At 41.3% G+C, this 23,458-nt stretch overlaps 2 protein-coding genes across 7 annotated transcripts in view; both read right to left on the bottom strand.

Annotated features, from left to right (window-relative positions):
• Positions 1–15,057, bottom strand: part of LOC112230089 (CREB3 regulatory factor) — a 29,617-nt gene extending 14,560 nt beyond the window's left edge. The window contains exons 1-3 of one of the 6 annotated variants that reach the window (XM_042314960.1): positions 14,951–15,057; positions 652–902; positions 263–379 (exon numbers count right to left, since the gene is read on the bottom strand). In XM_042314960.1, the coding sequence (XP_042170894.1) occupies positions 263–379; positions 652–660 (126 nt within the window). In that variant the 5' untranslated portion in view covers positions 661–902; positions 14,951–15,057. Of the gene's footprint in view, positions 1–262; positions 380–651; positions 903–3,654; positions 3,753–13,198; positions 13,493–13,559; positions 13,976–14,219; positions 14,339–14,575; positions 14,731–14,950 lie in introns of those variants that run through there. The other 5 variants (XM_042314959.1, XM_042314962.1, XM_042314961.1 and 2 more) reach the window with 5 other exon arrangements.
• A 2,853-nt stretch (positions 15,058–17,910) lies between these two features.
• On the bottom strand, positions 17,911–22,012 carry atpv0e2 (ATPase H+ transporting V0 subunit e2). The gene is made up of 4 exons (XM_042314971.1): positions 21,783–22,012; positions 21,357–21,404; positions 21,035–21,134; positions 17,911–20,728 (listed from the first exon to the last, which is right to left on the bottom strand). The coding sequence occupies exons 1-3, from the start codon at positions 21,878–21,880 to the stop codon at positions 21,041–21,043; spliced, it is 240 nt and encodes a 79-aa protein (XP_042170905.1). The 5' UTR covers positions 21,881–22,012; the 3' UTR covers positions 17,911–20,728; positions 21,035–21,040.
• Positions 22,013–23,458: the final 1,446 nt, after the last annotated feature.

Raw genomic sequence — 23,458 nt, 5'->3', positions numbered from 1 at the left:
TTTACATTGATATATGTTACAGAAATAGAGTCTTGTTCATTACAGCTCTGTGGTGACGTCACCATAATAAACAACAGGTATGTCTGTTAACACTGTTATTACTATGTTCTGTCAGTGTAATAGACAGTGTAATAACATGCAGTCCAGGCAGTGTGGTAGTAGAGCAGAATACAAGGACAAGACTGACACATTATAAACACATGTTCATGTGTCAGACACCTGGACCTTAGAAGCAATTACAAGCAGTTAGTGAGTTAGTTACCTGGTCATATTCGGTCCTGCCCCCTAGAGGGGAGACAGCCAGGGGGTAGGGGCTGAGGAGACAGCCACGGCTCCCATACGCCTCGCCAAACGCAGGCTCCATCCCATTCATGCCCGGCTATAGGACACACACAGACACACATTACTCTGCTGAGCTACCATTTTCACGAGCATCATTACAAACAGAATAGAACGTCCGTCTAAATATATTGTCTGTAATCAGAATCACAATCTCTGTTGTACATGTATTATTACCGGACAAGATATTTAGACAGTCAATTAATATCAATATTCAAGTTGGAAAGAAATTTCATCACCTTCACTCAAGTAAAACAGCTAAAAAAAACGACTCTTAGTACAGCACAGAATGTACAGAGATCAGTGGTGTACCTGAGGCATGCCCAAGGTGGTGGGTGGTGTTAGGAGGTGGTCAGGATGCCGTTGGAGCGTTCAGCAGGAACACAACACACTGCTCACTGACTGATGTTGAGGATCAGGATGGAGGAGGAAGTCTCCTGGGTCGGGCCAGATATGGACCATCTGTGACCTCACTGGGTCAGGGGTGAGAGGTCAAGGCTTTAGGGTCGACAGACACACTTCACATCACATGACGCGGTGCTCGCTGCTTACTGTTGGGACCGCTAAAGGGGGAGAGGAGACAGGGGGAGAAAGGCATCATGGGGTCAATAGTCTAAACAAGATGTGTGAGAGAAGTCATCTAAGGACATAAGCAATGCTCTTGGGGCCAGTTTCCCAGATATACAGTGCATTTGGAAAGTATTCAGACCCCTTGACTTTTTCGACATTTTGTTACGTTATAGCCTAATTCTAAAATTGATTAAATTGTTTTTTTTCTCTCTTCAATCTACACACAATACCCCATAACAACAAAGCAAAATAGGTTTTTAGAAAATGTTGCACATTTTGCACCTTTGGCAGCGATTACAGCCTTGAGTCTTCTTGGGTATGACACTACAAGCTTCGCACAACTGTATTTGGGGAGTTTCTCCCATTCTTCTCTGCAGATCCTCTCCAGCTCTGTCAGGTTAGAAGAGGAGCATTGCTGCACAGCTATTTTCAGGTCTCTCCAGAGATGTTAGATCGGGTTCAAGTCCTTGCTCCGGCTGGGCCCTTCAAGGACACTCCGGAGTTGTCTTGGCTGTGTGCTTAGGTTCGTTGTCTTGTTGGAAGGTGAACCTTTGCCCCAGTCTGAGGTCCTGGGTTCTCCGGAGCAGGTTTTCATCAAGAATCTCTCTGTACTGTGCTCCGTTCATCTTTCCCTCAATCCTGACATGTCTCCCAGTCCCGGTCGCTGAAAAACATCCCCACAGCATGATGTTGCCACCATGGTGGCATTGATGGTTGACCTTCTGGAAGGTTCTTGCATCTCCATAGAGGAACTCTGTCAGAGTGACCATCGGGTTCTTGGTCACCTCCCTGACCAAGGCCCTTCTCCCCCGGTTGCTCAGTTTGGCCGGGCGACCAGCTCTAGGAGGAGTCTTGGTGGTTCCAAACTTCTTCCATTTAAGAATAATGGAGGCCACTGTGTTCTTGGGGACCTTCAATGCTGCAGAAATGCTTTGGTACCCTTCCCCAGATCTGCTCCTAGACACATTCTTGTCTCTGAGCTCTATGGACAATTCCTTCGACCTCATGGCTTGGTTTTTCCTCTGACATGCACTGTCAACTATGGGACCTTATATAGACAGGTGTGTGCCTTTACAAATCATGTCCAAGCAATTGAATTTACCACAGGTGGACTCCAATCAAGTTGTAGAAACATCTCAATTATGATAAATGGAAACAGGATGCAGCTGAGCTCAATTTCAAGTATGATAGCAAAGGGTCTGAATACTTATTTAAATAAGGTTTTTCTGTTTTTTTTTTATACATTTGTGAAAAATTATAAAAACCTGTTTTTCGCTTAGTCATTATGGGGTATTTTGTGTAGATTGAAGAGGAATTTGTTATATTTAATCCATTTTAGAATCTTGCAGACACCTGATTGGATTTGACACATATTACATTGATTTACTTCACTTTGACAAATTCTGTGTTTTCAGATCAGAAGAAGGAGAGGAGACAGGGTGAAGACTATTGTGACCCACCCATAGAGCTTATGTCCTTAGGTGACTCCTTTCAACGCTCACACAGCACTCCAAATATAAATAGATACGATGCAAAGAAAAGGGCACAGCCATATATACAGTACCAGTCAAAAGTTGGGACACACCTACTCATTTATAGGTTTTTATTTATTTATTTATTTTATTTTTTTAAAACAATTTTCCACATTGTAGAATAATAGTGAATACATCAACACTATATATACAGAAGATAGCACTATTTAGTAAAATACCAAGCCCATATCATGGCAAGAACAGGTCAAATAAGCAAAGAGAAACTACAGTCCATCATTACTTCAAGACACGAAGGTCAAGCAATCATTTCTCTTTGCTTATGGACTTTACCAAATAGGGCCATCTTCTGTATACCCCCCTACCTTGTCATAACACAACTGACTGGCTCAAACGCATTAAGAAGAAAATACATTTTACAAATTAACAAGGCACACCTGTTAATTGAAATACATTCCAGGTAACTACCTCATGAAGCTGGTTGAGAGAATGCAAAGAGTGTGCAAAGCTGTCATCAAAGCAAAGGGTGGCTACTTGAAGAATCTCAAATAAAAATATATTTTGATTTGTTAAACACTTTTTTGGTTACTACATGATCCCATGTGTGTTATTTCATAGTTTTGATATTGTCACTATTATTCTACAATGTAGAAAATTGTAAAAAAATAAAGAAAAACCCTAGAATGAGTAGGTGTGTCCAAACTTCTGACTGGTATATACATGTTAATATATGGCCCTGGTATAGAGGAGAGGGAGGCATTTGAGATATTTTATGACTATTGAGATCCGCCCCTAGAGTGTGGCTATGTGATTATAGGTGACCCATAAAGTTTTATACAGCATTCCTGATGTAGATAAGATTCGTAGGGATCCACCCATAAGGCTGTCCCACAGTGCTCCACTAAGAACAGACAACATGGAATGTATAAAACAAAATAATGGAATGTATAGAATGTAATGTATAGAATGTATGAACATACACACCAGGGTTTCCGTTAGCCCATAATAGCTGGCTTTTGGACAATATAAAACTGAAAACCCGATAAATTTAAATTGCCACTGACCAATTTTTGGGGAGGAAAAAAAAAATCCTATTGCAAAATATTTTTTTTTTTTGCCAATTCATTAATGGAAATACCAGTTGATGGAAGTACATTTGACAGGTCATACTTATCGGTCTATAGGTTCATTTGCATAATTTAGTGGAATTAAATTGCTGCTTTTTATTACACGAAACAGCAAACAGGTACAGAACCTAGTTGGAGCAGAAAATCTGTCCGACAGCAGGAGAGCTGCTGCTCCTCCAACAGCTTGTTGCTGCTGCTGCTCCTCAAACAGCTTGCTGCTGCTGCTGCTGCTCCTCAAACAGCTTGTTGCTGCTGCTGCTCCTCAAACAGCTTGCTGCTGCTGCTGCTGCTGCTCCTCAAACAGCTTGCTGCTGCTGCTCCTCAAACAGCTTGCTGCTGCTGCTGCTCCTCAAACAGCTTGCTGCTGCTGCTGCTCCTCAAACAGCTTGCTGCTGCTGCTGCTCCTCAAACAGCTTGCTGCTGCTGCTGCTCCTCAAACAGCTTGCTGCTGCTGCTGCTCCTCAAACAGCTTGTTGCTGCTGCTGCTCCTCAAACAGCTTGCTGCTGCTGCTGCTCCTCAAACAGCTTGCTGCTGCTGCTGCTCCTCAAACAGCTTGTTGCTGCTGCTGCTCCTCAAACAGCTTGTTGCTGCTGCTGCTGCTCCTCAAACAGCTTGCTGCTGCTGCTGCTCCTCAAACAGCTTGCTGCTGCTGCTGCTCCTCAAACAGCTTGCTGCTGCTGCTGCTCCTCAAACAGCTTGTTGTTGCTGGAGTGAAACATGCTTTAATAAGCCCAATCATTGCACAACTATCCTAAATACAATTGTGTGTTAAAAACAGTTTTGATGGCCACAATTAAAAAGAGATACTATTTTGTATTTGTCAACTGGTAATTAAAGCACGTTTCCCGTTCACCATTCCAGTGCATAATCAACGGTAGGGAGGCTATCAACGTGTCACCCACCACTTTACAATGAGCTGGAGGCAGCATGCATTTTGAAAACATATACTTCATTGTTTGAAACCTGAACGTTTTACTTCATATTATGAGGCATGTCTTACCTTGCTTCAAAGTAGCCGAGTCAAAATCCCACCATACAAAAGCAGAAGCAGTTATTTATTTTATAAAGACTTCCATATTGCCCTTTATCAACAAGCGAAACGTTCTGATCTGTTGCATCAGCCTCATTGCTTTTTGAAGTTCTCTTTTATTCTAACATCTTCAAAGTGTGCATCAGAATTCAGTAAGAAGGATGAGCGTCATTGCATCCTCAAGTTTCATCAAATCAAATGTATTTATATAACTTACATCAGCTGATATCTCAAAGTGCTGTACAGAAACCCAGCCTAAAACCCCAAGCAATGCAGGTGTAGAAGAGTTTCATGCTCTGTTAGGATGAATAACCATAATCTGAATGTGATTTGTGTCATTCTGAGCACCGTGGGTAGACACCCGGATCAGGTTACAATGCAGATGGGCCCGGTGCATTTCTCAAATGTCCGGTCAATTAAAAATGCTAATGGAAACCCTGACACACACACACACACACTAGAGGTAGAATGATTAATCGGCATGGCAAATTAATCAGGGCCGATTTCAAGTTTTCATAACAATCGGTAATTTTGCATTTTTGGACGCCGATTATGGCCGATTACATTGCATTCCACGAGGAAACTGTGTGGCAGGCTGACCACCTGTTACGCGAGTGCAGCAAGGAGCCAAGGTAAGGTGCTAGCTAGAATTAAACTTATCTTATAAAAAAAACAATCAATCTTAACATAATCACTAGTTACCTACAGATGGTTGATGATATTACTGGGGTTAACTAGCTTGTCTTCCGTTGCATATAATCAATGCGGTGCCTGTTAATATATCATTGAATCACAGCCTACTTCGCCAAACGGGGGATGGTTTAACAAAAGCGCATTCGCGAAAAAAGCACAATCGTTGCACGAATATACCTAACCATAAACATCAATGCCTTTCTCAAAATCAATACACAGAAGTATATTTTTTTAATCCTGCATATTTAGTTAAAATAAATTCATGTTAGCAGGCAATATTAACTAGGAGAATTGTGTCACTTCTCTTGCGTTTATTGCACCCAGAGTCAGGGTATATGCAACAGTTTGGGCCACCTGGCTCGTTGCGAACTAATCTGCCAGAATTTTACATAATTATGACATAACATTGAAGGTTGTGCAATGTAACAGCAATATTTAGACTTGGGGATGCCACCCGTTCGAAACGGTTCCGTATTTCACTGAAAGAATAAACGTTTTGTTTTCAAAATGATAGTTTCCAGATTTGACCGTATTAGTGTTTATTATATTATAATTAAGTCTATGATTTGATATTTGATAGAGCAGTCTGACTGAGCGGTGGTAGGCAGCAGCAGGCTTCGTAAGCGTTCATTCAAACTTTACTGCGTTTGCCAGCAGCTCTTAGCAATGTTTGATTCACAGCGCTGTTTATGACTTCAAACCTATCAAGTCCTGAGATTAGGCTGGCAATACTAAAGTGCCTTTTAGAACATCCAATAGTCAAAGGTATATGAAATACAAATGGTATAGAGAGAAATAGTCATTGTGTCATAATTCCTATAATAACTACAACCTAAAACTTCTTAACTGGGAATATTGAAGAACTGGGAATATTGAACCACCAGCTTTCATATGTTCTGAGCAAGGAACCTAAACGTTAGCTTTTTTAACATGGCACATATTGCACTTTTACATTCTTCTCCAACACTGTTTTTTAATTATTTAAATCAAATTGAGCATGTTTCATTATTTATTTGAGACTAAATAGATTTGATGTATTATACTAAGTTAAAATAATAGTGTTCATTCAGTATTGCTGTAATTGTCATATATATATATATATATATTTTTTATTTTATTTTTTAAAATATATTTTTAAAAAACAAATTGACCGATTACGGCATTTTTTGGTCCTCCAATAATCGGTATCGGTGTTGGAAAATCATAATCGGTCGACCTCTAACACACACACACACACACACACACACACACACACACCCGAGGTGTTAAGAGAAATAGCAGCGGTAAGAACAGATCAAGGATCAGTCCACCCTGACCTCAACACAGGTCACCACTGACCTTAGAACTGTTCTTAAGGAACAACATCATGCTACGCTTCTGAGCTGACCTAAGGCACATAGGAATGAGGAAACAAAGTGTGTCTGCGTGTGTGTGTGTGTGCGTGTGTGGAAACTCAGACAGGCTATAGCTGTGGAAGAGTCTGATGTGTTGACATCACATACGTTATGTAGCCATTAGCCAATCCAGAGTCACCAAACTCGTTTCACCTCCCCGTGACCCCTGTACTATTGACACGATGTGTCACTCTACCTATGCTGCTGTGTTTCATGTGATGTCTCCATTTAGCATCCCAAATACACCCTATTCCCTATTTAGTGCCCTATTGCTATGGAGCGATTTCAGTGCCAAAAGAAACTGTATTTGAATTCAACACATCTGAATTTGCATTTAGATATTGTAGTTGAATTCGATATTATTCAATTTGTAATGCTCAAATTGAATCATTGAATTAATACATTTAACTCGTATTTAATGATTTGAAACGGGAATGAATGAATATTGCATTCAATTAAAAAATTATATTTCTATGCATTTGAATATTCAAATGCAATATGTATATATTCAGTTTCAATATGGTAGATATTGCATTGGTTGTCTGTGTATCAAGTCTACGAACTATAAATTCAGTGTTACCCATTCAACTTAGACACATTCAGATTCCGTTTTCAAATTCAGTTCAGAGACAACATCCGGATACTTTGCCAGCCAGGAAAGGTAGAGGAGAACAGATAGAATCAAACGCTCTCTGTGGTAAACAGAAGGTAGCGGTACGGACAGAGGGGTTTCTGGCTGTTTTCTGAAGCCAATAGGGCATGTTGAACACATGTTCTTCCTATGAATTTCACTCTAGAGTTTGAACGGTTTGGGCTATAAGCTATTATGACCCCATTCCCGAAAGCTAAGACTCCCTGGAACATGGATGAGTCTTCTGTTCCCTTCTGTGGTGATCACAGGCCACGCAGGATACGTTAAGCAGGGCGTGTGGGCCCCATAAAAATATAATTGAATAGCCTTGTCATGGTTCTTCTTAGGATAGCTTTTCCACTTCCTATTCTTGTGACTGACTGGGTGCGAACCGGATCTACTGCATGTCACAAGACTGTGTTATCCCACTTAGCTAAAGCCCATAGGGATGTGTTCAATTCGTGAATTCAAAAATATTCTATTCAAATGCAATTAACTGATAGAAATTCTGAATGATGGAATTCAAATGAAACTTCTGTTGGCACTGAAATCTCTCCATATATGGACCCTGGTCAAAAGTAATGCAATATATAGGGAATAGGGTGCCGTTGCTATAGTAGCCTGGATATTAAAACAATGCATGTATTTTGTCTAGCTGCCTACTAGGGTTCATGGGGTAACTACCTGCCTTTACTGTAGCCTACTAATGTTATACAGTACCATAGAATAGTGGATCTCAAAAGATCTCCTCAGGGACCCCCAAGCACCTTCCAAGTATTTCATCTATTTCAGAGCTAGCATACCTGATTCAACTGATCAACTAATCATCATACCCTCGACTAGGTGAACCAGGTGAGCTAGTTCAAGGCTACAACAGAAGAGTGAAACGTCTGAGGTTCCCCGGGGAGAGGTTTGAGAACCACTGCCCTAGATATATAGATAGAGATAGAGATATATATATATATATATATATATATATATATATAAAAAAAAGTGCAGTGTGGTTCCTGCCTAATACTAATCCTAATCCGAACTGTAAACTGTTCTGGATATGAGCTCACACTAAATTACTCCAATGTCCAATTGAATGCCTACGCTGCAATGCATACCTGCCTACAGCCTACCATAGTAGTCTGAATATAAAAACAACAATCTATCAATCATTTGTTGAGTGTTGATATAACTTAGACCGAGTCCAAAGGCCACTGGTGCCAGCCAACCAGGTCATAAGCACAGCCTTACTGAGACATTCCAGCCTGGACACTGGGACTATGTCCTAAATAGCACCCTAATACCTATACATTCGAACCAGGGCCCATAGGGAATAGGGTGCCATTTGGGATGCACACGGAGGCTCCCATAGGGACAGCTCTAGGATCAGTTCAGCATCTAACTAGATACCCAAACCATGTAGACGTTTCCCCTCAGGGACACACCTAGGATCAGTTTAAATTTCCCCTAAATGCCGATCTTGGGTCAGTTTTGCACCCCCCTCTAGCTGATCTTAGATCGATACCCAGGGGAAAACTTCACCCCAGAGCTCTAACGAGGGTCGATGACAGAGGGGAAACTTAAAACTGACCTTAGATCAGTGTCAATGGGACAATTTATCGAATTCCTGAAACAATGTTCCGGGTAGACATAGCCCCTTAGGGACAGATATAGGATCAGTTTACCTTCCCCAAGACCCTAACCTTCAACATGAAGAGGAGGGAACTAATAACTGACAATAGATCAGTCTCTAGGGAGGCTACTTAAACCTATATCTGTAAAACAATAGCAGTACATGAAAGGACCAGAAGGACTCTATAATGACCCAGTCAAATGTGACCCGTTTCAGGAAAACTAGCCGCATGTCACATGACACTATTTCACAGGAGAGGCATTTGAAGGTCTTTTAAAAAATTATTATTTTTAAACATATTGATCAAAATGTGTTTTTTGGCAGAAATGCCTTCTGGAACATGTGAACTTTCATGTGCCTTAATAACAAACGTGTATTCCATTGGAAAATACAAGTAAAATTGTTAAATGATGAGCCTAAGACAAAACGTTACCTATCGAGAACTACAAAAGTTTTGCTACTTTTCTCAACCAAATTGATGCACTGAATTTAGCAGGCGGTATCGACAGATCAGTTTGAAAAAGTTGCGGCGAGACTTTCTGCACACGCCACGGTCAGTGTGAACCGAGTGACTTGACACAATGCTGGCCAAACAAGATGTAGCTACAAACAAAACAGTGTTAAAAGGTTCCAGTCTGCCCTGAAGCATTCATCCATGTACATGGTTAAGAGTCTAGCTTCATTTTCAGATATTATACATTTCTAATTTAGTCAGAAAGTCATTTCCATTGCAAGTTAAAGCGTAATATTAGCTACCTAGCAAACGTCAGGTTGCTGGCTCGCTAGCTAATGTTACGTGTATGATCTGTGTAGTAATATTACCAGAATCAGAAATCCATTTTCATTGCTAGTTATAGCCTAATGTTAGCTAGCTAGCTAACATTGAACCTAGTTGGTTAGCTTTAATGTTAGCTAGCTAGCTAACATTGAACCTAGTTGGTTAGCTTTAACTACATGCAGATTCATACTACTCATACTATGACAATCAGTTTGTATTGGTGGTAGTAGTATGAGTTGGGATTATACTGGTTCATTGTTTAGGTAGCTAGCTTCACGTCTAAACAAAAGTTAGCCAGGTGTATTTGGGGGTGATTATCTATTGTATTTCATGGACATGTGTACATGTCTAGACAATAGTGACTCATCCACGTAGCTAGATGTGGCTGGGGGGTGGTTATAGCATTTCTTTCACATGACTCATCAATTTAGACAAGTGTGTCTGGGTAATAATTATAAAACATATTTTATCTTTTTTTTGTTTTTGATATTGCTACTATGCAAGTAACCATTTCACTGTACCGTTTACACCTTCTGTATCCTGTGCTACTTAGAGATTTGATTTGATACAGAGTGTGTTTACCAGAAGGTGAGAAGGTGATGCGAAGAACAACATGATCTGCACTAAAGTCTGATTAGCATATAGGACTAGATAAAGTGTATTATTACCTGGAGTTTTTCCTTATTGTAGGCTACTACTTTTACCACTTTTAGTCTTGAAATCTGTGGTTGTTTACTACACTACTCACTCTGTTTAGCACATGGCCGCACATGTGAATCGTTAAAGAGATGGGTGGGGCTAAATCTTAACTTATTATGGATGGGGGGCAGTATTGAGTAGCTTGGATGAATAAGGTGCCCAGAGGAAACTGCCTGCTACTCAGGCCCAGAAGCTAAGATATGCATATTATTAGTAGATTTGGATAGAAAACACTCTGAAGTTTCTAAAACTGTTTGAATGATGTCTGTGAGTATAACATAACTTATATGGCAGGCAAAAACCTGAGAAAAAAATCCAACCAGGAAGTGGGAAATCTGAGGTTTGTAGTTTATCCAAGATACAGTGTAAATTTGGTCCGATTGCACTTCCTAAGGCTTCCACTAGATGTCAACAGTCTTTAGAACATTGTTTCAGGCTTCTACTGTGCAGGGGGAGCGAATAAGAGCTGTTTGACTAAGAGGTCTGGCAGAATGCCATGAGCTAAATCATGCGCGCAGCCGTGAGAGCGAGCTGCGTTCCTTTTCATTTCTAAAGACAAAGGAATTGTCCGGTTGAAACATTATTGAAGATTTATGTTAAAAACATCCTAAAGATTGATTCTATACATCGTTTAACATGTTTCTACAAACTGTAATATAACTGTTTTGACTTTTTGTCTGGACTAAGTGCCTGCGCCTCGTGAATTTGGATTTGTGAACTAAATGCGTGAACAAAAATTAGGTATTTGGACATAAATGATGGACTTTATCGAACAAAAACATTTATTGTGGAACTGGAATTCTTGGGAGTGCATTCCAATGAAGATCAAAGGTAAGTGAATATTTATAATGCTATTTCTGACTTCTGTTGACTCCACAACATGGAGGGTATCTGTATGGCTTGTTTTGGTGCCGGAGCGCTGTACTCAGATTATTGCATGGTGTGCTTTTACTGTAAATATATATATATTTTTTTTTAAATCTGACACAACGGTTGCATTAAGGAGAAGTATATCTTTAATTCCATGTATAACACTTGTATTTTTATCAAATTTATGATGAGTATTTCTGTAAATTGATGTGGCTGTCTGCAAAATCACCGGATGTTTTGGAAGCAAAACATTACTGAACATAACGTGCCAATGTAAACAGAGATTTCTGGATATAAATATGAACTTTAGAGAACAAACCATACATGTATTGTGTAACATGAAGTCCTATGAGTGTCATCTGATGAAGATCAAAGGTTAGTGATTAATTTGATCTCTATTTCTGCTTTTTGTGACTCCTCTCTTTGGCTGGAAAAATGGCTGTGTTTTTCTGTGACTAGGTGCTGATCTAAAATAATCGCATGGTATGCTTTCGTCGTAAAGCCTTTTTGAAATCGGACACTGTGGTGGGATTAACAACAAGTTTCTCTCTAAAATGGTGTTATAATACTTGTATGTTTGAGGAATTTTAATTATGAGATTTCTGTTGTTTGAATTTGGCGCCCTGTACTGTCACTGGTTGTTGTCAAATCGATATCATGATCGGGATTTCAGCCAAAATACGTTTTAATTAAGAGGATTTGAACAATGCTGAATGGGTGTAGACAAAGAAAACCTGTCCAGTAGGTGTACCAAAACATTCAAGAGCCATTTTCTCAAAAATGGGTCTAGAAGTTTATCAACTTCCATTGTTCCTCAACTGCAGTGTATGATACACCATTTTCTAACTGAGATTCTACTTGTATCCAATGTAAAAAATTATAATTTAAAAACACATTTCAAATTTTGCTACATAAGACCGAATACAGGTAGTAGGTCACAAATGAGGACAACACCAGGGCCTGTATTCATAAAGCATCTCAGAGTTGGAGTGCTGATTTAGGATCAGTTTAGGCTTTGAGATCATATTGAATAAGATACCCCAGTAGGCTACTACAAATAAATCACACTGTATAGAGATCAGGAAAGGTTATTATCAAGGTTCCCATCTCCTTGAAGCTATTAGAAGGTCATGGGCCCTATTGGCCCTAGTCAAAAGATGTGCACTACATAGGGAATAGGATTCCATGTGGGACACAAACCCAATAGGACAAGACCAGTAGGCTATATGCTACAAAATAACACCACAGCTTAGGGCAGTGGTTTTCAAACCAATCTTTTGGAACCCCAGACGTTTCACAATGTTGTTGTAGCCCTGAACTAGCTTACATAATTCCCCTAATTAAGGACTTGATTATTAGTTGATAAGTTATTATCAAGGTTCCCAGACATCCCCTTGAAGTTATCAATAGGTTATGTATTAGGCCTAATATATACTCTATATACCTGTATATGAGACAATTATCCAACGTAAACAACATATCATATTGTGTGCGTGGCTCCAGACCGGATGCCGGTCTCCGTTCAGGAAATACCCAATCTGTGTGGTTGGTGAATGGTGGACTAGTCTACACCCGACCTTGGCCGACCCTGAACAGAATATAGGCTACACCATATCACTAGAGCAACAACATATACGACCTTGGTGTGATTTTACACATATTTAATGTCTCGGAGGCCTGGAGAATAATATAGGTCAAAAGACAGTGTGACATATTGGAACAAGCCACATGGCCTATACGCTACAGGCCTACAATCATTTGACCATACACATAGCCTATGCACTTCAGACAAAAGCTCTATAAAGCCTACCATTAGTAGTCCTACTAATAACACAATACTGTTTACATGCCACTCTTAGGTTGCATAACACGTTATAAAGACTAAACAAAAAGTGTGAATAATAAGTAGGTTAGACATTTACATATTTAATAAAAGTGTCAAAAAAGTGCACCTGCTAGTCGGGACAGAGAGAGAGAGACGAGCAGTCCAGACAGCTCGTGATGTCAGCGTGGAACCGATCGACTCGCGTGCACCGAGTAGCCTACACAGCCACGAGAGAAGACCGGAGGCCAGCCCGATCAGTGAGACTGTCTGGAAAGCCAATTTGCCAAATTGGGTCCGACGCACGCACTGTCTATTCGTCTGGGGAAATACTTTAATTTATAATGTTCTTTTCCCATCTTAACGAATATTACTGGAAGACTTTTGATGAAACGGTGGTTTATTTCAGGACTAACTGGTGCCCAGCTTTCGTCCCCTCTCTTTCTCTTCCCTTGTTTATTTACTCCTGAATGAAAGATAAACAAACGAACCTATTTTGTTCTCATCCGCGCTTGTTTGCGTACCCATCCGATGATCCCTTAATTAAGCTGTTTCCTCATCACCTCACCCTAACGATAAACCCAATCATAATAACCCACAACATGTGAACTTGGGGCAGCGTCTTGGTCTCACAGTGGTCTGGTCTGACTGCACCACTGGATGATCACTGCACAACAACAAAGATAAAGAACCGTCTAGAGAGAGAGGAGGGTGCTATGGCAGACAGCAGGGTCCCGCATGGCATGAGACCGAGCGAGGGAGAACACACGACCCTCAAAACCCGATGGCTGCGCTCAAGCAAGGCATCTCACATCGCCAAGAATGTTTTAATTTGTTTAAAATTGTAATAACATCTCTAAAATACCGGGCCAATATGATACAACTCGATTTGACAGACAATGATAATCCCAAAATTCTCGCGCACCGCACACCACCCCCAAAAAATAAATTTGGGGCGCAGCTGGCACCATGCAACGCCGGATGTCCATTATTAATTTTTAATACCGTACGAAACGCCAGATTTAGAAAGCGTGTGGAGTGGCTTCGCACGCCACAATGGAGCCTACATTACAGTCTACATTCTTTATAGTCATGACCTAAAAAAAAACGAATAGGTTGCGAGTAAAATATTTCGATATAAAAGAAGTTACCTCGTTTCCCCTTTTGTCATTTCTTACACCTGACTGTGTAGGCTACAGTAGCCTAACCGACGCGAATGTGACCGACAGTGACAGTAGCCTAACCGACTCGAATGTGTACAGTAACAGCCTGTGACAATAGCCTACGGCCAAAGTTGAAAGGGTTTTCAGGAGATCGAAAAGCATGCACCGCTCTCAATATGCAGTTGAACCCTCCTCCCTAAATATACTTTGTGTCGGTTCTACTAAAAATCATTTAACAAAATAATAGCGCAAATACTTAGCCGATATACGAGGTAAATCCAAGAGGGGATAACTACCAACTTCAGTAAATTACAAAGCTTAAGTGACTAGCTACATAGCTATACCTTATTAGGTTTCGTCCGTGTCCCCTTGAAAGAATCCTCTTCAGACAAGGTTACTAACCCACACCAGTGTAAAATGTCTGCCTTAACCACTCCAAAGATTATTACGCACATACAAGTGTGATAACACAGCGAAAGTCATAATACCCAAAACACATCATTTATCCTGACATAAAGGAAGTTAGTTTTAAACAGCTGGTGTCGAGCTAGTCCATAGTTGATCAAACGGGGACATCAAGGCTGTACAGGATAATGTCTGATCCAAAACAGAGCAGATTTCGAAATGAGACCAGACACAATTAATACATTTTGAATTATTGCCTCCATACTGCATAGATAAACCTAATTCTATTTTATAGAAGCTCGTAAATAACTTACACATCTCCACGGAGCGGTCTAACCCCCTTACGCATCACATGGTGTCGCCCGTATGACTCACAATTAAAAAAGAGCGAACTGGTAGCCTAGTCTACTTTCAATTTTTCGGTGGAATGATAATACTTTAGTTTCTCATCCGCTTTTTGGAGGGGAGGGGAGGCGTGAACATTGTTCCGATGATGTTATATGTTTTGTTATTGTGCTTACATGTTAATGGTAGGATGGAATATACACTCGGTTAAATTTGACACGGCCTCCCCTTAAAAGCGAAAGGACCAACACACGCGCGCTCGGCTCGCAGAGCAACGGAGGAAAACTTCTGATGCAAAATGGAAACTGTGTCAACGGGTAAACACAGGCTCTCGGTGCACGAGGGCATACGAGTTCATGGCAGCGCTCAATTCTAGTGGTCGAGTTCGTTTTGCAAGTCCCGGTGCCCCGGTTTGCAGGATTTTGCTTATTTTAGACCACTCTCTTGGTCCTTAGGTGACGTCTTCATTCAACCGGGGCAACGGACCATGCAAAACGAACTCGCCTAGTGAAAACGGATATGGCTGGCGTAACGTCAGAGCTGGGGCGGGTTCATGTGAACCATCTTTAGGACACGGTGAAGAATGAGGGCCTGAACCCGGTGAACCGCACGACTACTTACTGTACCGTGGGCTCTAGCCTGCTTCCTGCTGCGCCGCTCTATAGGCAGATAATTACATTAAATCCGAGAATATAGGTCAGATTCCTATTAAAATGTAATGTAAAAAGTGTCTAGCCTAGCTAGCCTACTCTGCTACATGCAGACCAGTATAATAATAATAATAAGCAGCCAGCCCAGGCCTACAGACAGTAATCATATGTTCCTTTTTTATTTTAAATCTGAATGTCACACAAAAGGTAGGTAGCCACTTGCCTGTGTGTGTGCAGAACGTCAAGTTACATTACCATGAATAATACAACAGTTTAGTGTGTGTGTGTGTGAGAGAGAGGGAGAGTACGTTATCTTTCATTAATTATAGAACAGTTTAGTGTGGTGTGAGTGACAGAGAGAGACAGACACAGCGAGTGTGCGTTTGTTTGTGAGAGAGGGTGTGTACTTGTGTGAGAAACACAGCGAGAGAGAGAGAGTGTGTGCACGTTCATGCGTGCCTGTGTGTGCTATACGTACAGTATGTCCTCTCCCAGTCGTCAGTAGATATAGGCCACAGCATATGACACATTCCATATGCAATGGAGAGAACAACGCAGCTGACAGAGAATGATCACAGACATTTTGGCAAAGTGGGTGGGGTTATATCCTGCCTGTTTGGCCCTGTCCGAGGGTATCATTGGATGGGGCCACAGTGTCTCCTGACCCCTCCTGTCTCAGCCTCCAGTATTTATGCTGCAGTAGTTTATGTGTCGGGGGGCTAGGGTCAGTCTGGTATATCTGGAATATTTCTCCTGTTTTATCTGGTGTCCTGTGTGAATTTAAGTATGCTCTCTCTAATTCTCTCTTTCTTTCTCTCTCGGAGGACCTTAGCCCTAGGACTATGCCTCAGGACTACCTGGCATGATGACTCCTTGCTGTCCCCAGTCCACCTGGCCGTGCTGCTGCTCCAGTTTCAACTGTTCTGCCTGCGGCTATGGAACCCTGACCTGTTCACCGGACGTGCTACCTGTACCAGACCTGCTGTTTTCAACTCTCTAGAGACAGCAGGAGCGGTAGAGATACTCTCAATGATCAGCTATGAAAAGCCAACTGACATTTACTCTTGAGGTGCTGACTTGCTGCACCCTCGACAACTACTGTGATTATTATTATTTGACCATGCTGGTCATTTATGAACATTTGAACATCTTGGCCATGCTCTGTTATAATCTCCACCCGGCACAGCCAGAAGAGGACTGGCCGCCCCTCATAGCCTGGTTCCTCTCTAGGTTTCTTCCTAGGTTTTGGCCTTTCTAGGGAGTTTTTCCTAGCCACCGTGCTTCTACACCTGCATTGCTTGCTGTTTGGGGTTTTAGGCTGGGTTTCTGTACAGCACTTTGTAGCACCAGCTGATGTAAGAAGAGCGATATAAATACATTTGATTTGATTTTAATCCAATCACTGAACAAGCCTGTCAGAACCATAGATATTCTAGAGTGTATAGGTCTGTGTTCTCATTCTATCTCTATGGCCAGAACTGTGGAACATGGTAACTATGAGACACCAAGGCCATTTCATTCTGTTGAAAACAATAGTCATAGCCCAGGTGGGTCGTTGTTAAAAATGAGACAGAGAGGTTTAGACTATTGAAAGTGTGTGCGTGCGTGTTTCCTCCACTGTCTACAGTTCATCTCATATAGTCCTGTATCTTCTTCAGTCATCATTGTCTGTAGGGTGCCATTTGGGATGCAACGATTTTCCGTCACCTTCACACAGCAGCAGGCCCATAATGTTGGGTAATCACAACTGTCTGATCCTAGATGATGAATGATGTCTGTAATTTTATGTAACCCTGTAATCCCTAATCCGCTGGTTGCACAAATGGCTCAATTGTTTTTTTCCCCCTCTTTTGTAGCTGTAAGGCCAGAGGTTTCCTTTAGCTATAGCCTTAACGTCCATTTTAACTGTCTAAACGTCCCTTTAAACGCCATTCTAACTGTGTAAATGTCAACTTTAACTGTACAAACGTCCATTTTAACTGTCTAAATGTCCCTTTAAACTCCATTCTAACTGTGTAAATGTCCCTTTAATCTCCATTCTAACTGTGTAAATGTCAACTTTAACTGTACAAACGTCAATTTTAACTGTCTAAACGTCCCTTTAAACTCCATTCTAACTGTAAATGTCAACTTTAACTGTACAAACCTTCATTCTAACTGTTTAAATGAATGGTAAAGAACATTGCTCATAATATCAGGTGTGTGTGTGTGTGTCTGTACGATAGAGACAAGTGTCAGGTGCAGGCTGAGAAGGATTCAGAAGGAGACATGACACAGTGTACCAGACATTGAAATAGGGTTTTTACTAAGGGATTCACATGGACAATGTCACTGTATACACCTACACATTAGATCACACTTACACAAGGCCTGAGTCAGACAAGTCTTTTTCCAGTGTCAAAAACACACACATCTATACGCTCAATGTTTCCATGGTGACCACAATGAACGAGCTGTTGTGCCCGTTGCAACCTAGGTCTAGTGTTCATAATAATGGACAGAGGCTTCCACATATCCACATATCTACAGAGCTGGAATACATGGAACAGCTTTCTCTCATGTAAACGGATCTATTCATGTCAGCCCTGGGCTGAATCATGTCTACTTCAGGGAGCGTCCTAAATTACCCCCTATTCCCTACATAGTGCACTACTTTTGATCAGAGCCCAATGGGCCCTGATTAAAAGGAGTGCGCTATATATTATAGGCAATAGGTTGCCATTTGGGACGTGGACTTGATCTATCACTTTTGATCCCTCTGTAAACCGCCACCACAACGATCAACAAGGCTTAAAGGAAAACACAACATCATTTGGTCTTTCTCAAAAGTAGCTGTATATTGATGTATCTTTCTTGACTTTTTGGCTGAGCTGAGGAACAAGCTGTCTCAGAGATAGGAGGCCCTAGCCTGGTCCCAGATGTGTTTGTGCCATCTTGCCAACTACATTGGTGTGATTGTCAAGCCAAACATGTTTAGTATGACAGTGAATGACAAGGAGTTGGCATGGTGGCACTAACAAGACTGGCACTGAGGCTAAGATGGCTTCTCTCTGGGTGGGGGTGGAGGGAGGGCAGGGAAGGTTGTGGCTGGCTGGAGCTGGGGTGCCTTCCTACAGAAAGCATCACACATCGTTTACACAAGAAGGGGCAGAGGCTGATAGCAAGCACTTGCAGCGTTTGGAGTCAATTCAAGTTCAACTCAAGGTTATTTAGGAATGGAAATGTTTCAATTCATAATTATGATTTTTCAGTTCATTTTATAGGGAAATTCCTGAATTGATGGGAGTTAATTGTTGAATTGGAATTGAGTCCTCCAACCCTGTCCCTGCAGCAAGACTAGTTGTATTGTGGTCGACGACAAACACTGGCTGATATTGTGATCATGATCACCATGGTAACTAGGAGGACCTAGGGTTGAAAAATTCTAGGAAATTTCCCCAAATTCCCAGGTTTCCAGAAATCCCGGTAGGGATATTCTTGGAATTAGAAGGGAATGTGTAGGAAATCTGGGTATCCTCCAACCAGGATTTCTGACCAGGGAATTTTGGGAAAGTTACTGGAGTTTTGCAACCCTAGGAGGACCATAACGATCCTGGAGAGCGACGATGGGAAAGGAGAGAGGCTAGAGTAAGGAGTTGTCCTAGTGGTTGAGATTTTAAAGACGCTTAAAATGGAGTGGGGCTCTCGAGTGTAGTTTCTCATGGCTGTCGGCCAGCCAACCACTCCTGGAAATGTACTAGTATTTACACACAGAATGACTCAACAATAATCATCAAGGTAACATAATACAGACACTGACTCCACATAACATAACAGTCAACTTATGTAAGAGCCAGGACGTCAGTAAAAATAAATACTAAACTTCTATTAAGACTTTCTTATGATGATAATAATAATAACAACAACAACATGTAGAGGAATTGTAAACAATAACAGGTCAACTAAACCTCCAAGATTGCACGTTTTAACTGTAGCTAGAGACGCAAATGACATCTATATGCGACCTGGTAATATCGGGTTTATCAGTGTGAGCTATGCCGTCCAGTGCATTATCAAAACAAATACATTGTTTTGCTCAAAAATAGAACATTTCCCACATGTAAGGATTATATGTAACATATACAATTATATTATATCATTTGATATGTCATATTACTTTCATACCTGCTATCCAATAAATCGAATTCTGCATGCATTCTACAACACGTTGGAACATCAGCAGCATGATGACCTAGATATATGTTTCATATAATCCTTACATATATAGTGTCATATACTTTTCTGTCTAAGGAGTATTATACATCGCTTATCTATGTTGTCACAGATTTGATCCCAACATTAGAACATGATTGTTTAAAACCTCTTAAGGATCGGACCCTTTTCCCCCAAAAAATGTCACCTAAAATAACATACCCAAATCAAACTGCTTGTAACTCAGGACCTGACGCAAGGATATGCATATTCTTGATACCATTTGAAAGGAAACACTTTGAAGTTTGTGGAAATGTGAAATGAATGTAGGAGAATATAACACATTAGATCTGGTAAAAAAATAATACAAAGAAAAAAAACAATGTGTTTTTTTAGTATTTTTTTTTACTATCATCTTTGAAATGCAAGAGAAAGGCCAAAACGTATCATTCCAGCCCAGGCACAATTTAGATATTGGCCACTAGATGGCAGCAGTGTATGTGCAAAGTTTTAGACTGATCCAATGAACCATTGCATTCTGTTCAACATTTTGTATCAAGACTGGCCAAATGTGCCTAATTGTTTTTTACATAACTTTTCAAGTTTATAACTCCTCAAACAATAGCATGGTATTCTTTCACTGTAATAGCTACTGTAAATTGGACAGTGCAGATTCTCTCCTATCTGACTTGACTGCTGCAGGTTCAGATGGCGATGCAAAACATTCTGACAACGTTGCAGTGACGTAAGAAAGACATTGGGATGGAGGGATAGAGGAATGTAGCCGGGGATGTAAAGAGGAGGGTATAGACGGGTTTCAGGAGTCAAGTTGTAAAAGAATCCAGTCCAGGATGGATGAAGGAAATGAAGATATGTGGTCAACGGAGCATCAAAGAGAACCCAACCCTGAAGAGAGAAAGAGAGAGAGGAGCCATTATAAACTCTATATACCTAGTTTATTCATGATGATTCTTTTTACAATTATTTTTGTGGGGTTTTATGTGTTTTATTGAGCTAGGCCAGTGAAGAGAAGACAGGAAAGGTAGGAGAGACTGCGAGTCTGAATGACAGTAGGTCAGATTCCAACCCATGCCATCTCTGGTATCCTAGGCTGTGAGGGTCAGGGTTCGCGGCCCTGACACATTAACGCTTATTCTTGAAAGCTATTATACAGTGCTATGTCAGGCGTTATAATTAGACAGTACGACTGACCTGGTGTTACTCCCAGAAGTAGCGGAGGTACCAGATAGTCTCGTTCTTCAGCTGAGGTCCAAACAGAGGGTTGGCCTGGGCTAGGATGGCTATCAGCCAGCTGCACACACACACACACACACACACACACACACACACACACACACACACACACACACACACACACACACACACACACACACACACACACACACACACACACACACAGTAGAGAACCTGGCATTAACTTATACAGCAACTAGAGAACCTGACATGAACTTATACAGTAAGTAGACTTAGAGATAACGCAGAGTAGAGAACCTGACAGGACATCCATACTCACAATAACCAACAACAAACAGCTGTCAAGATCAAACTAGTGATGACAACCCTGTGAACAGAAAGAGTTAATACACATTACCATATCAGCTATTATCGCAAGCACACACTATAACCTGCTTAATATGAACGACATCTTTGATATACAGTAGCTACTACTGTGACAACTGCATTGCGAGCGGGCCAACAGCAGGGATGAGAGAGAGAGAGGATCGATGCGTATAAGGCTTCTGTCCGGGGCCCACTGTTTCCATCCCGTTCATTCATTACAATCCGAGATATAGGAACATATGCTTACAATGCAAAATGTTTGCCTTAAAAAAAAGCAAATATAAATATTTACCAGATTACCATTAATCAGATTACCATTATACACCATTGTTCGCTTCTGTTATGCGTTTGTATGGATAACGGTAGGTAGGACACCTACCCTCGGTTTGGTCCTTTGGGCACGAAAAAGGGTGCTACAATACCAACGAGCGCCCATAACGTGGTGAAACAGATCATCGGCAGCGCGAAAGAGCCCATCGTTACACCGAATAGATCACCGGCTGAAAGATAAATAAATATCAAATTGTGTCCTTAGCTAGAACAACAGCATCAACGGGTCCGCTGCGTTCCTTATCAAGAACCCCCTTGCAACTTTCTCCCGCCTTCTCCCATTAAAACGCCTCTGATTGGCCGGGAGCGTTGTGATTGCAGTCTTTGATTGGTTTAGATTGTGTGTCCGTCAGTATTAAGAAAGGAGCGACTGGCTAGTGGAATGCGTATAGGCCTAGTCTGACAGCAGATCGGACGTGAAATGTAACAGTAACAAATTGTTGACACAATGTAACAATGTTGCCGAGTTAAAAGTAAGTATAGTTTGGACCACACTTTTTCCTAAAATGAATACACTGGTCACTGTAATGGCCTTGGTTATAGCTAATTATAAACTGGGTAATTCGCGCCCTGAATGCTAATTGGCTGTGGTAAATCAGACTGTATACCAGGGGTATGACAAAGTATGTAATTTTACTGCTCTAATTACATTGGTAACCACTTTATAATATCAATAAGGCACCTCGGGGGCTTGTGACATATGGCCAACATACCACGGCTACGGGCTGTATCCAGGCACTCCACATTGTGCATAAGAACAGGCATTAGCCGTGGTATATTGGCCATATACCACACCTCCCCTGGCCTTATTGTGTAATTATAAACTGGGTGGTTCAAGCCCTGGTTGCTGATTGGCTGAAAGCCGTGGTCTATCAGACCGTATACCATGGTACGACAAAACATGCATTTTTACTGCTCTAATTTAGTTGGTAACCAGTTTATAATAGCAATAAGGCACCTCAGGGGTTTTAGAATATATGGCCAATATGCCACAGCTTTGGGCTGTGTTTTAGCGCTCCACAATGCGTCGTACCTAAGAACAGTCTTTAGCCATGTAAAGCCATGGTACAGCCATGGTAAAGCCATGGTCAAGCCATGGTATTGGCGATATACCACACCCCCTTATGGCCTTATTGCTTAAATATAATATTCTTAATCCGTCGGTTATTTTCAATGTGTTGCCACATTTAATAGCATAAATGCCAAGTAACAAACAACATGTGACTGAATGCTAAGTATCCATGTTCCCAGCTGCTGTCATGCTGTAGCGCAAGTCAACAGCATGAATTAACCCATTCACCACAGACACGGATTTAGTTTTGTACTGTAGGATATCTACATCTTTTCTCATACACTGAGTATACCAAACAATAGGAACACCTTCCTAATGTTGAGTTGGGCCTTCATCACAGCCTCAGTTCGTCAGGGCATGGACTGACTCCACAAGGTGTCAAAAGTGTTCCACAGGGATGCTTCAAATGCCTCCCACAGTTGTGTCAAGTTGACTAGATGTCCTTCTGGTGGTGGACCATTCCTACCACACACACACACACACACACACACACACACACACACACACACACACACACACACACACACACACACACACACACACACACACACACACACACACACACACACACACTTAATGTCTCAATTGTCTCAAGGCTTAAAAATCCTTATTTAACCTGTCTCCTCCCCTTCATCTACACTGGTTGAAGTGGA

This window comes from Oncorhynchus tshawytscha, unplaced genomic scaffold (assembly GCF_018296145.1).
Source record: "Oncorhynchus tshawytscha isolate Ot180627B unplaced genomic scaffold, Otsh_v2.0 Un_contig_7554_pilon_pilon, whole genome shotgun sequence".
Taxonomy (NCBI): Eukaryota; Metazoa; Chordata; class Actinopteri; order Salmoniformes; family Salmonidae; genus Oncorhynchus; species Oncorhynchus tshawytscha.
This window is presented reverse-complemented; position numbering and strand designations above follow the sequence as displayed.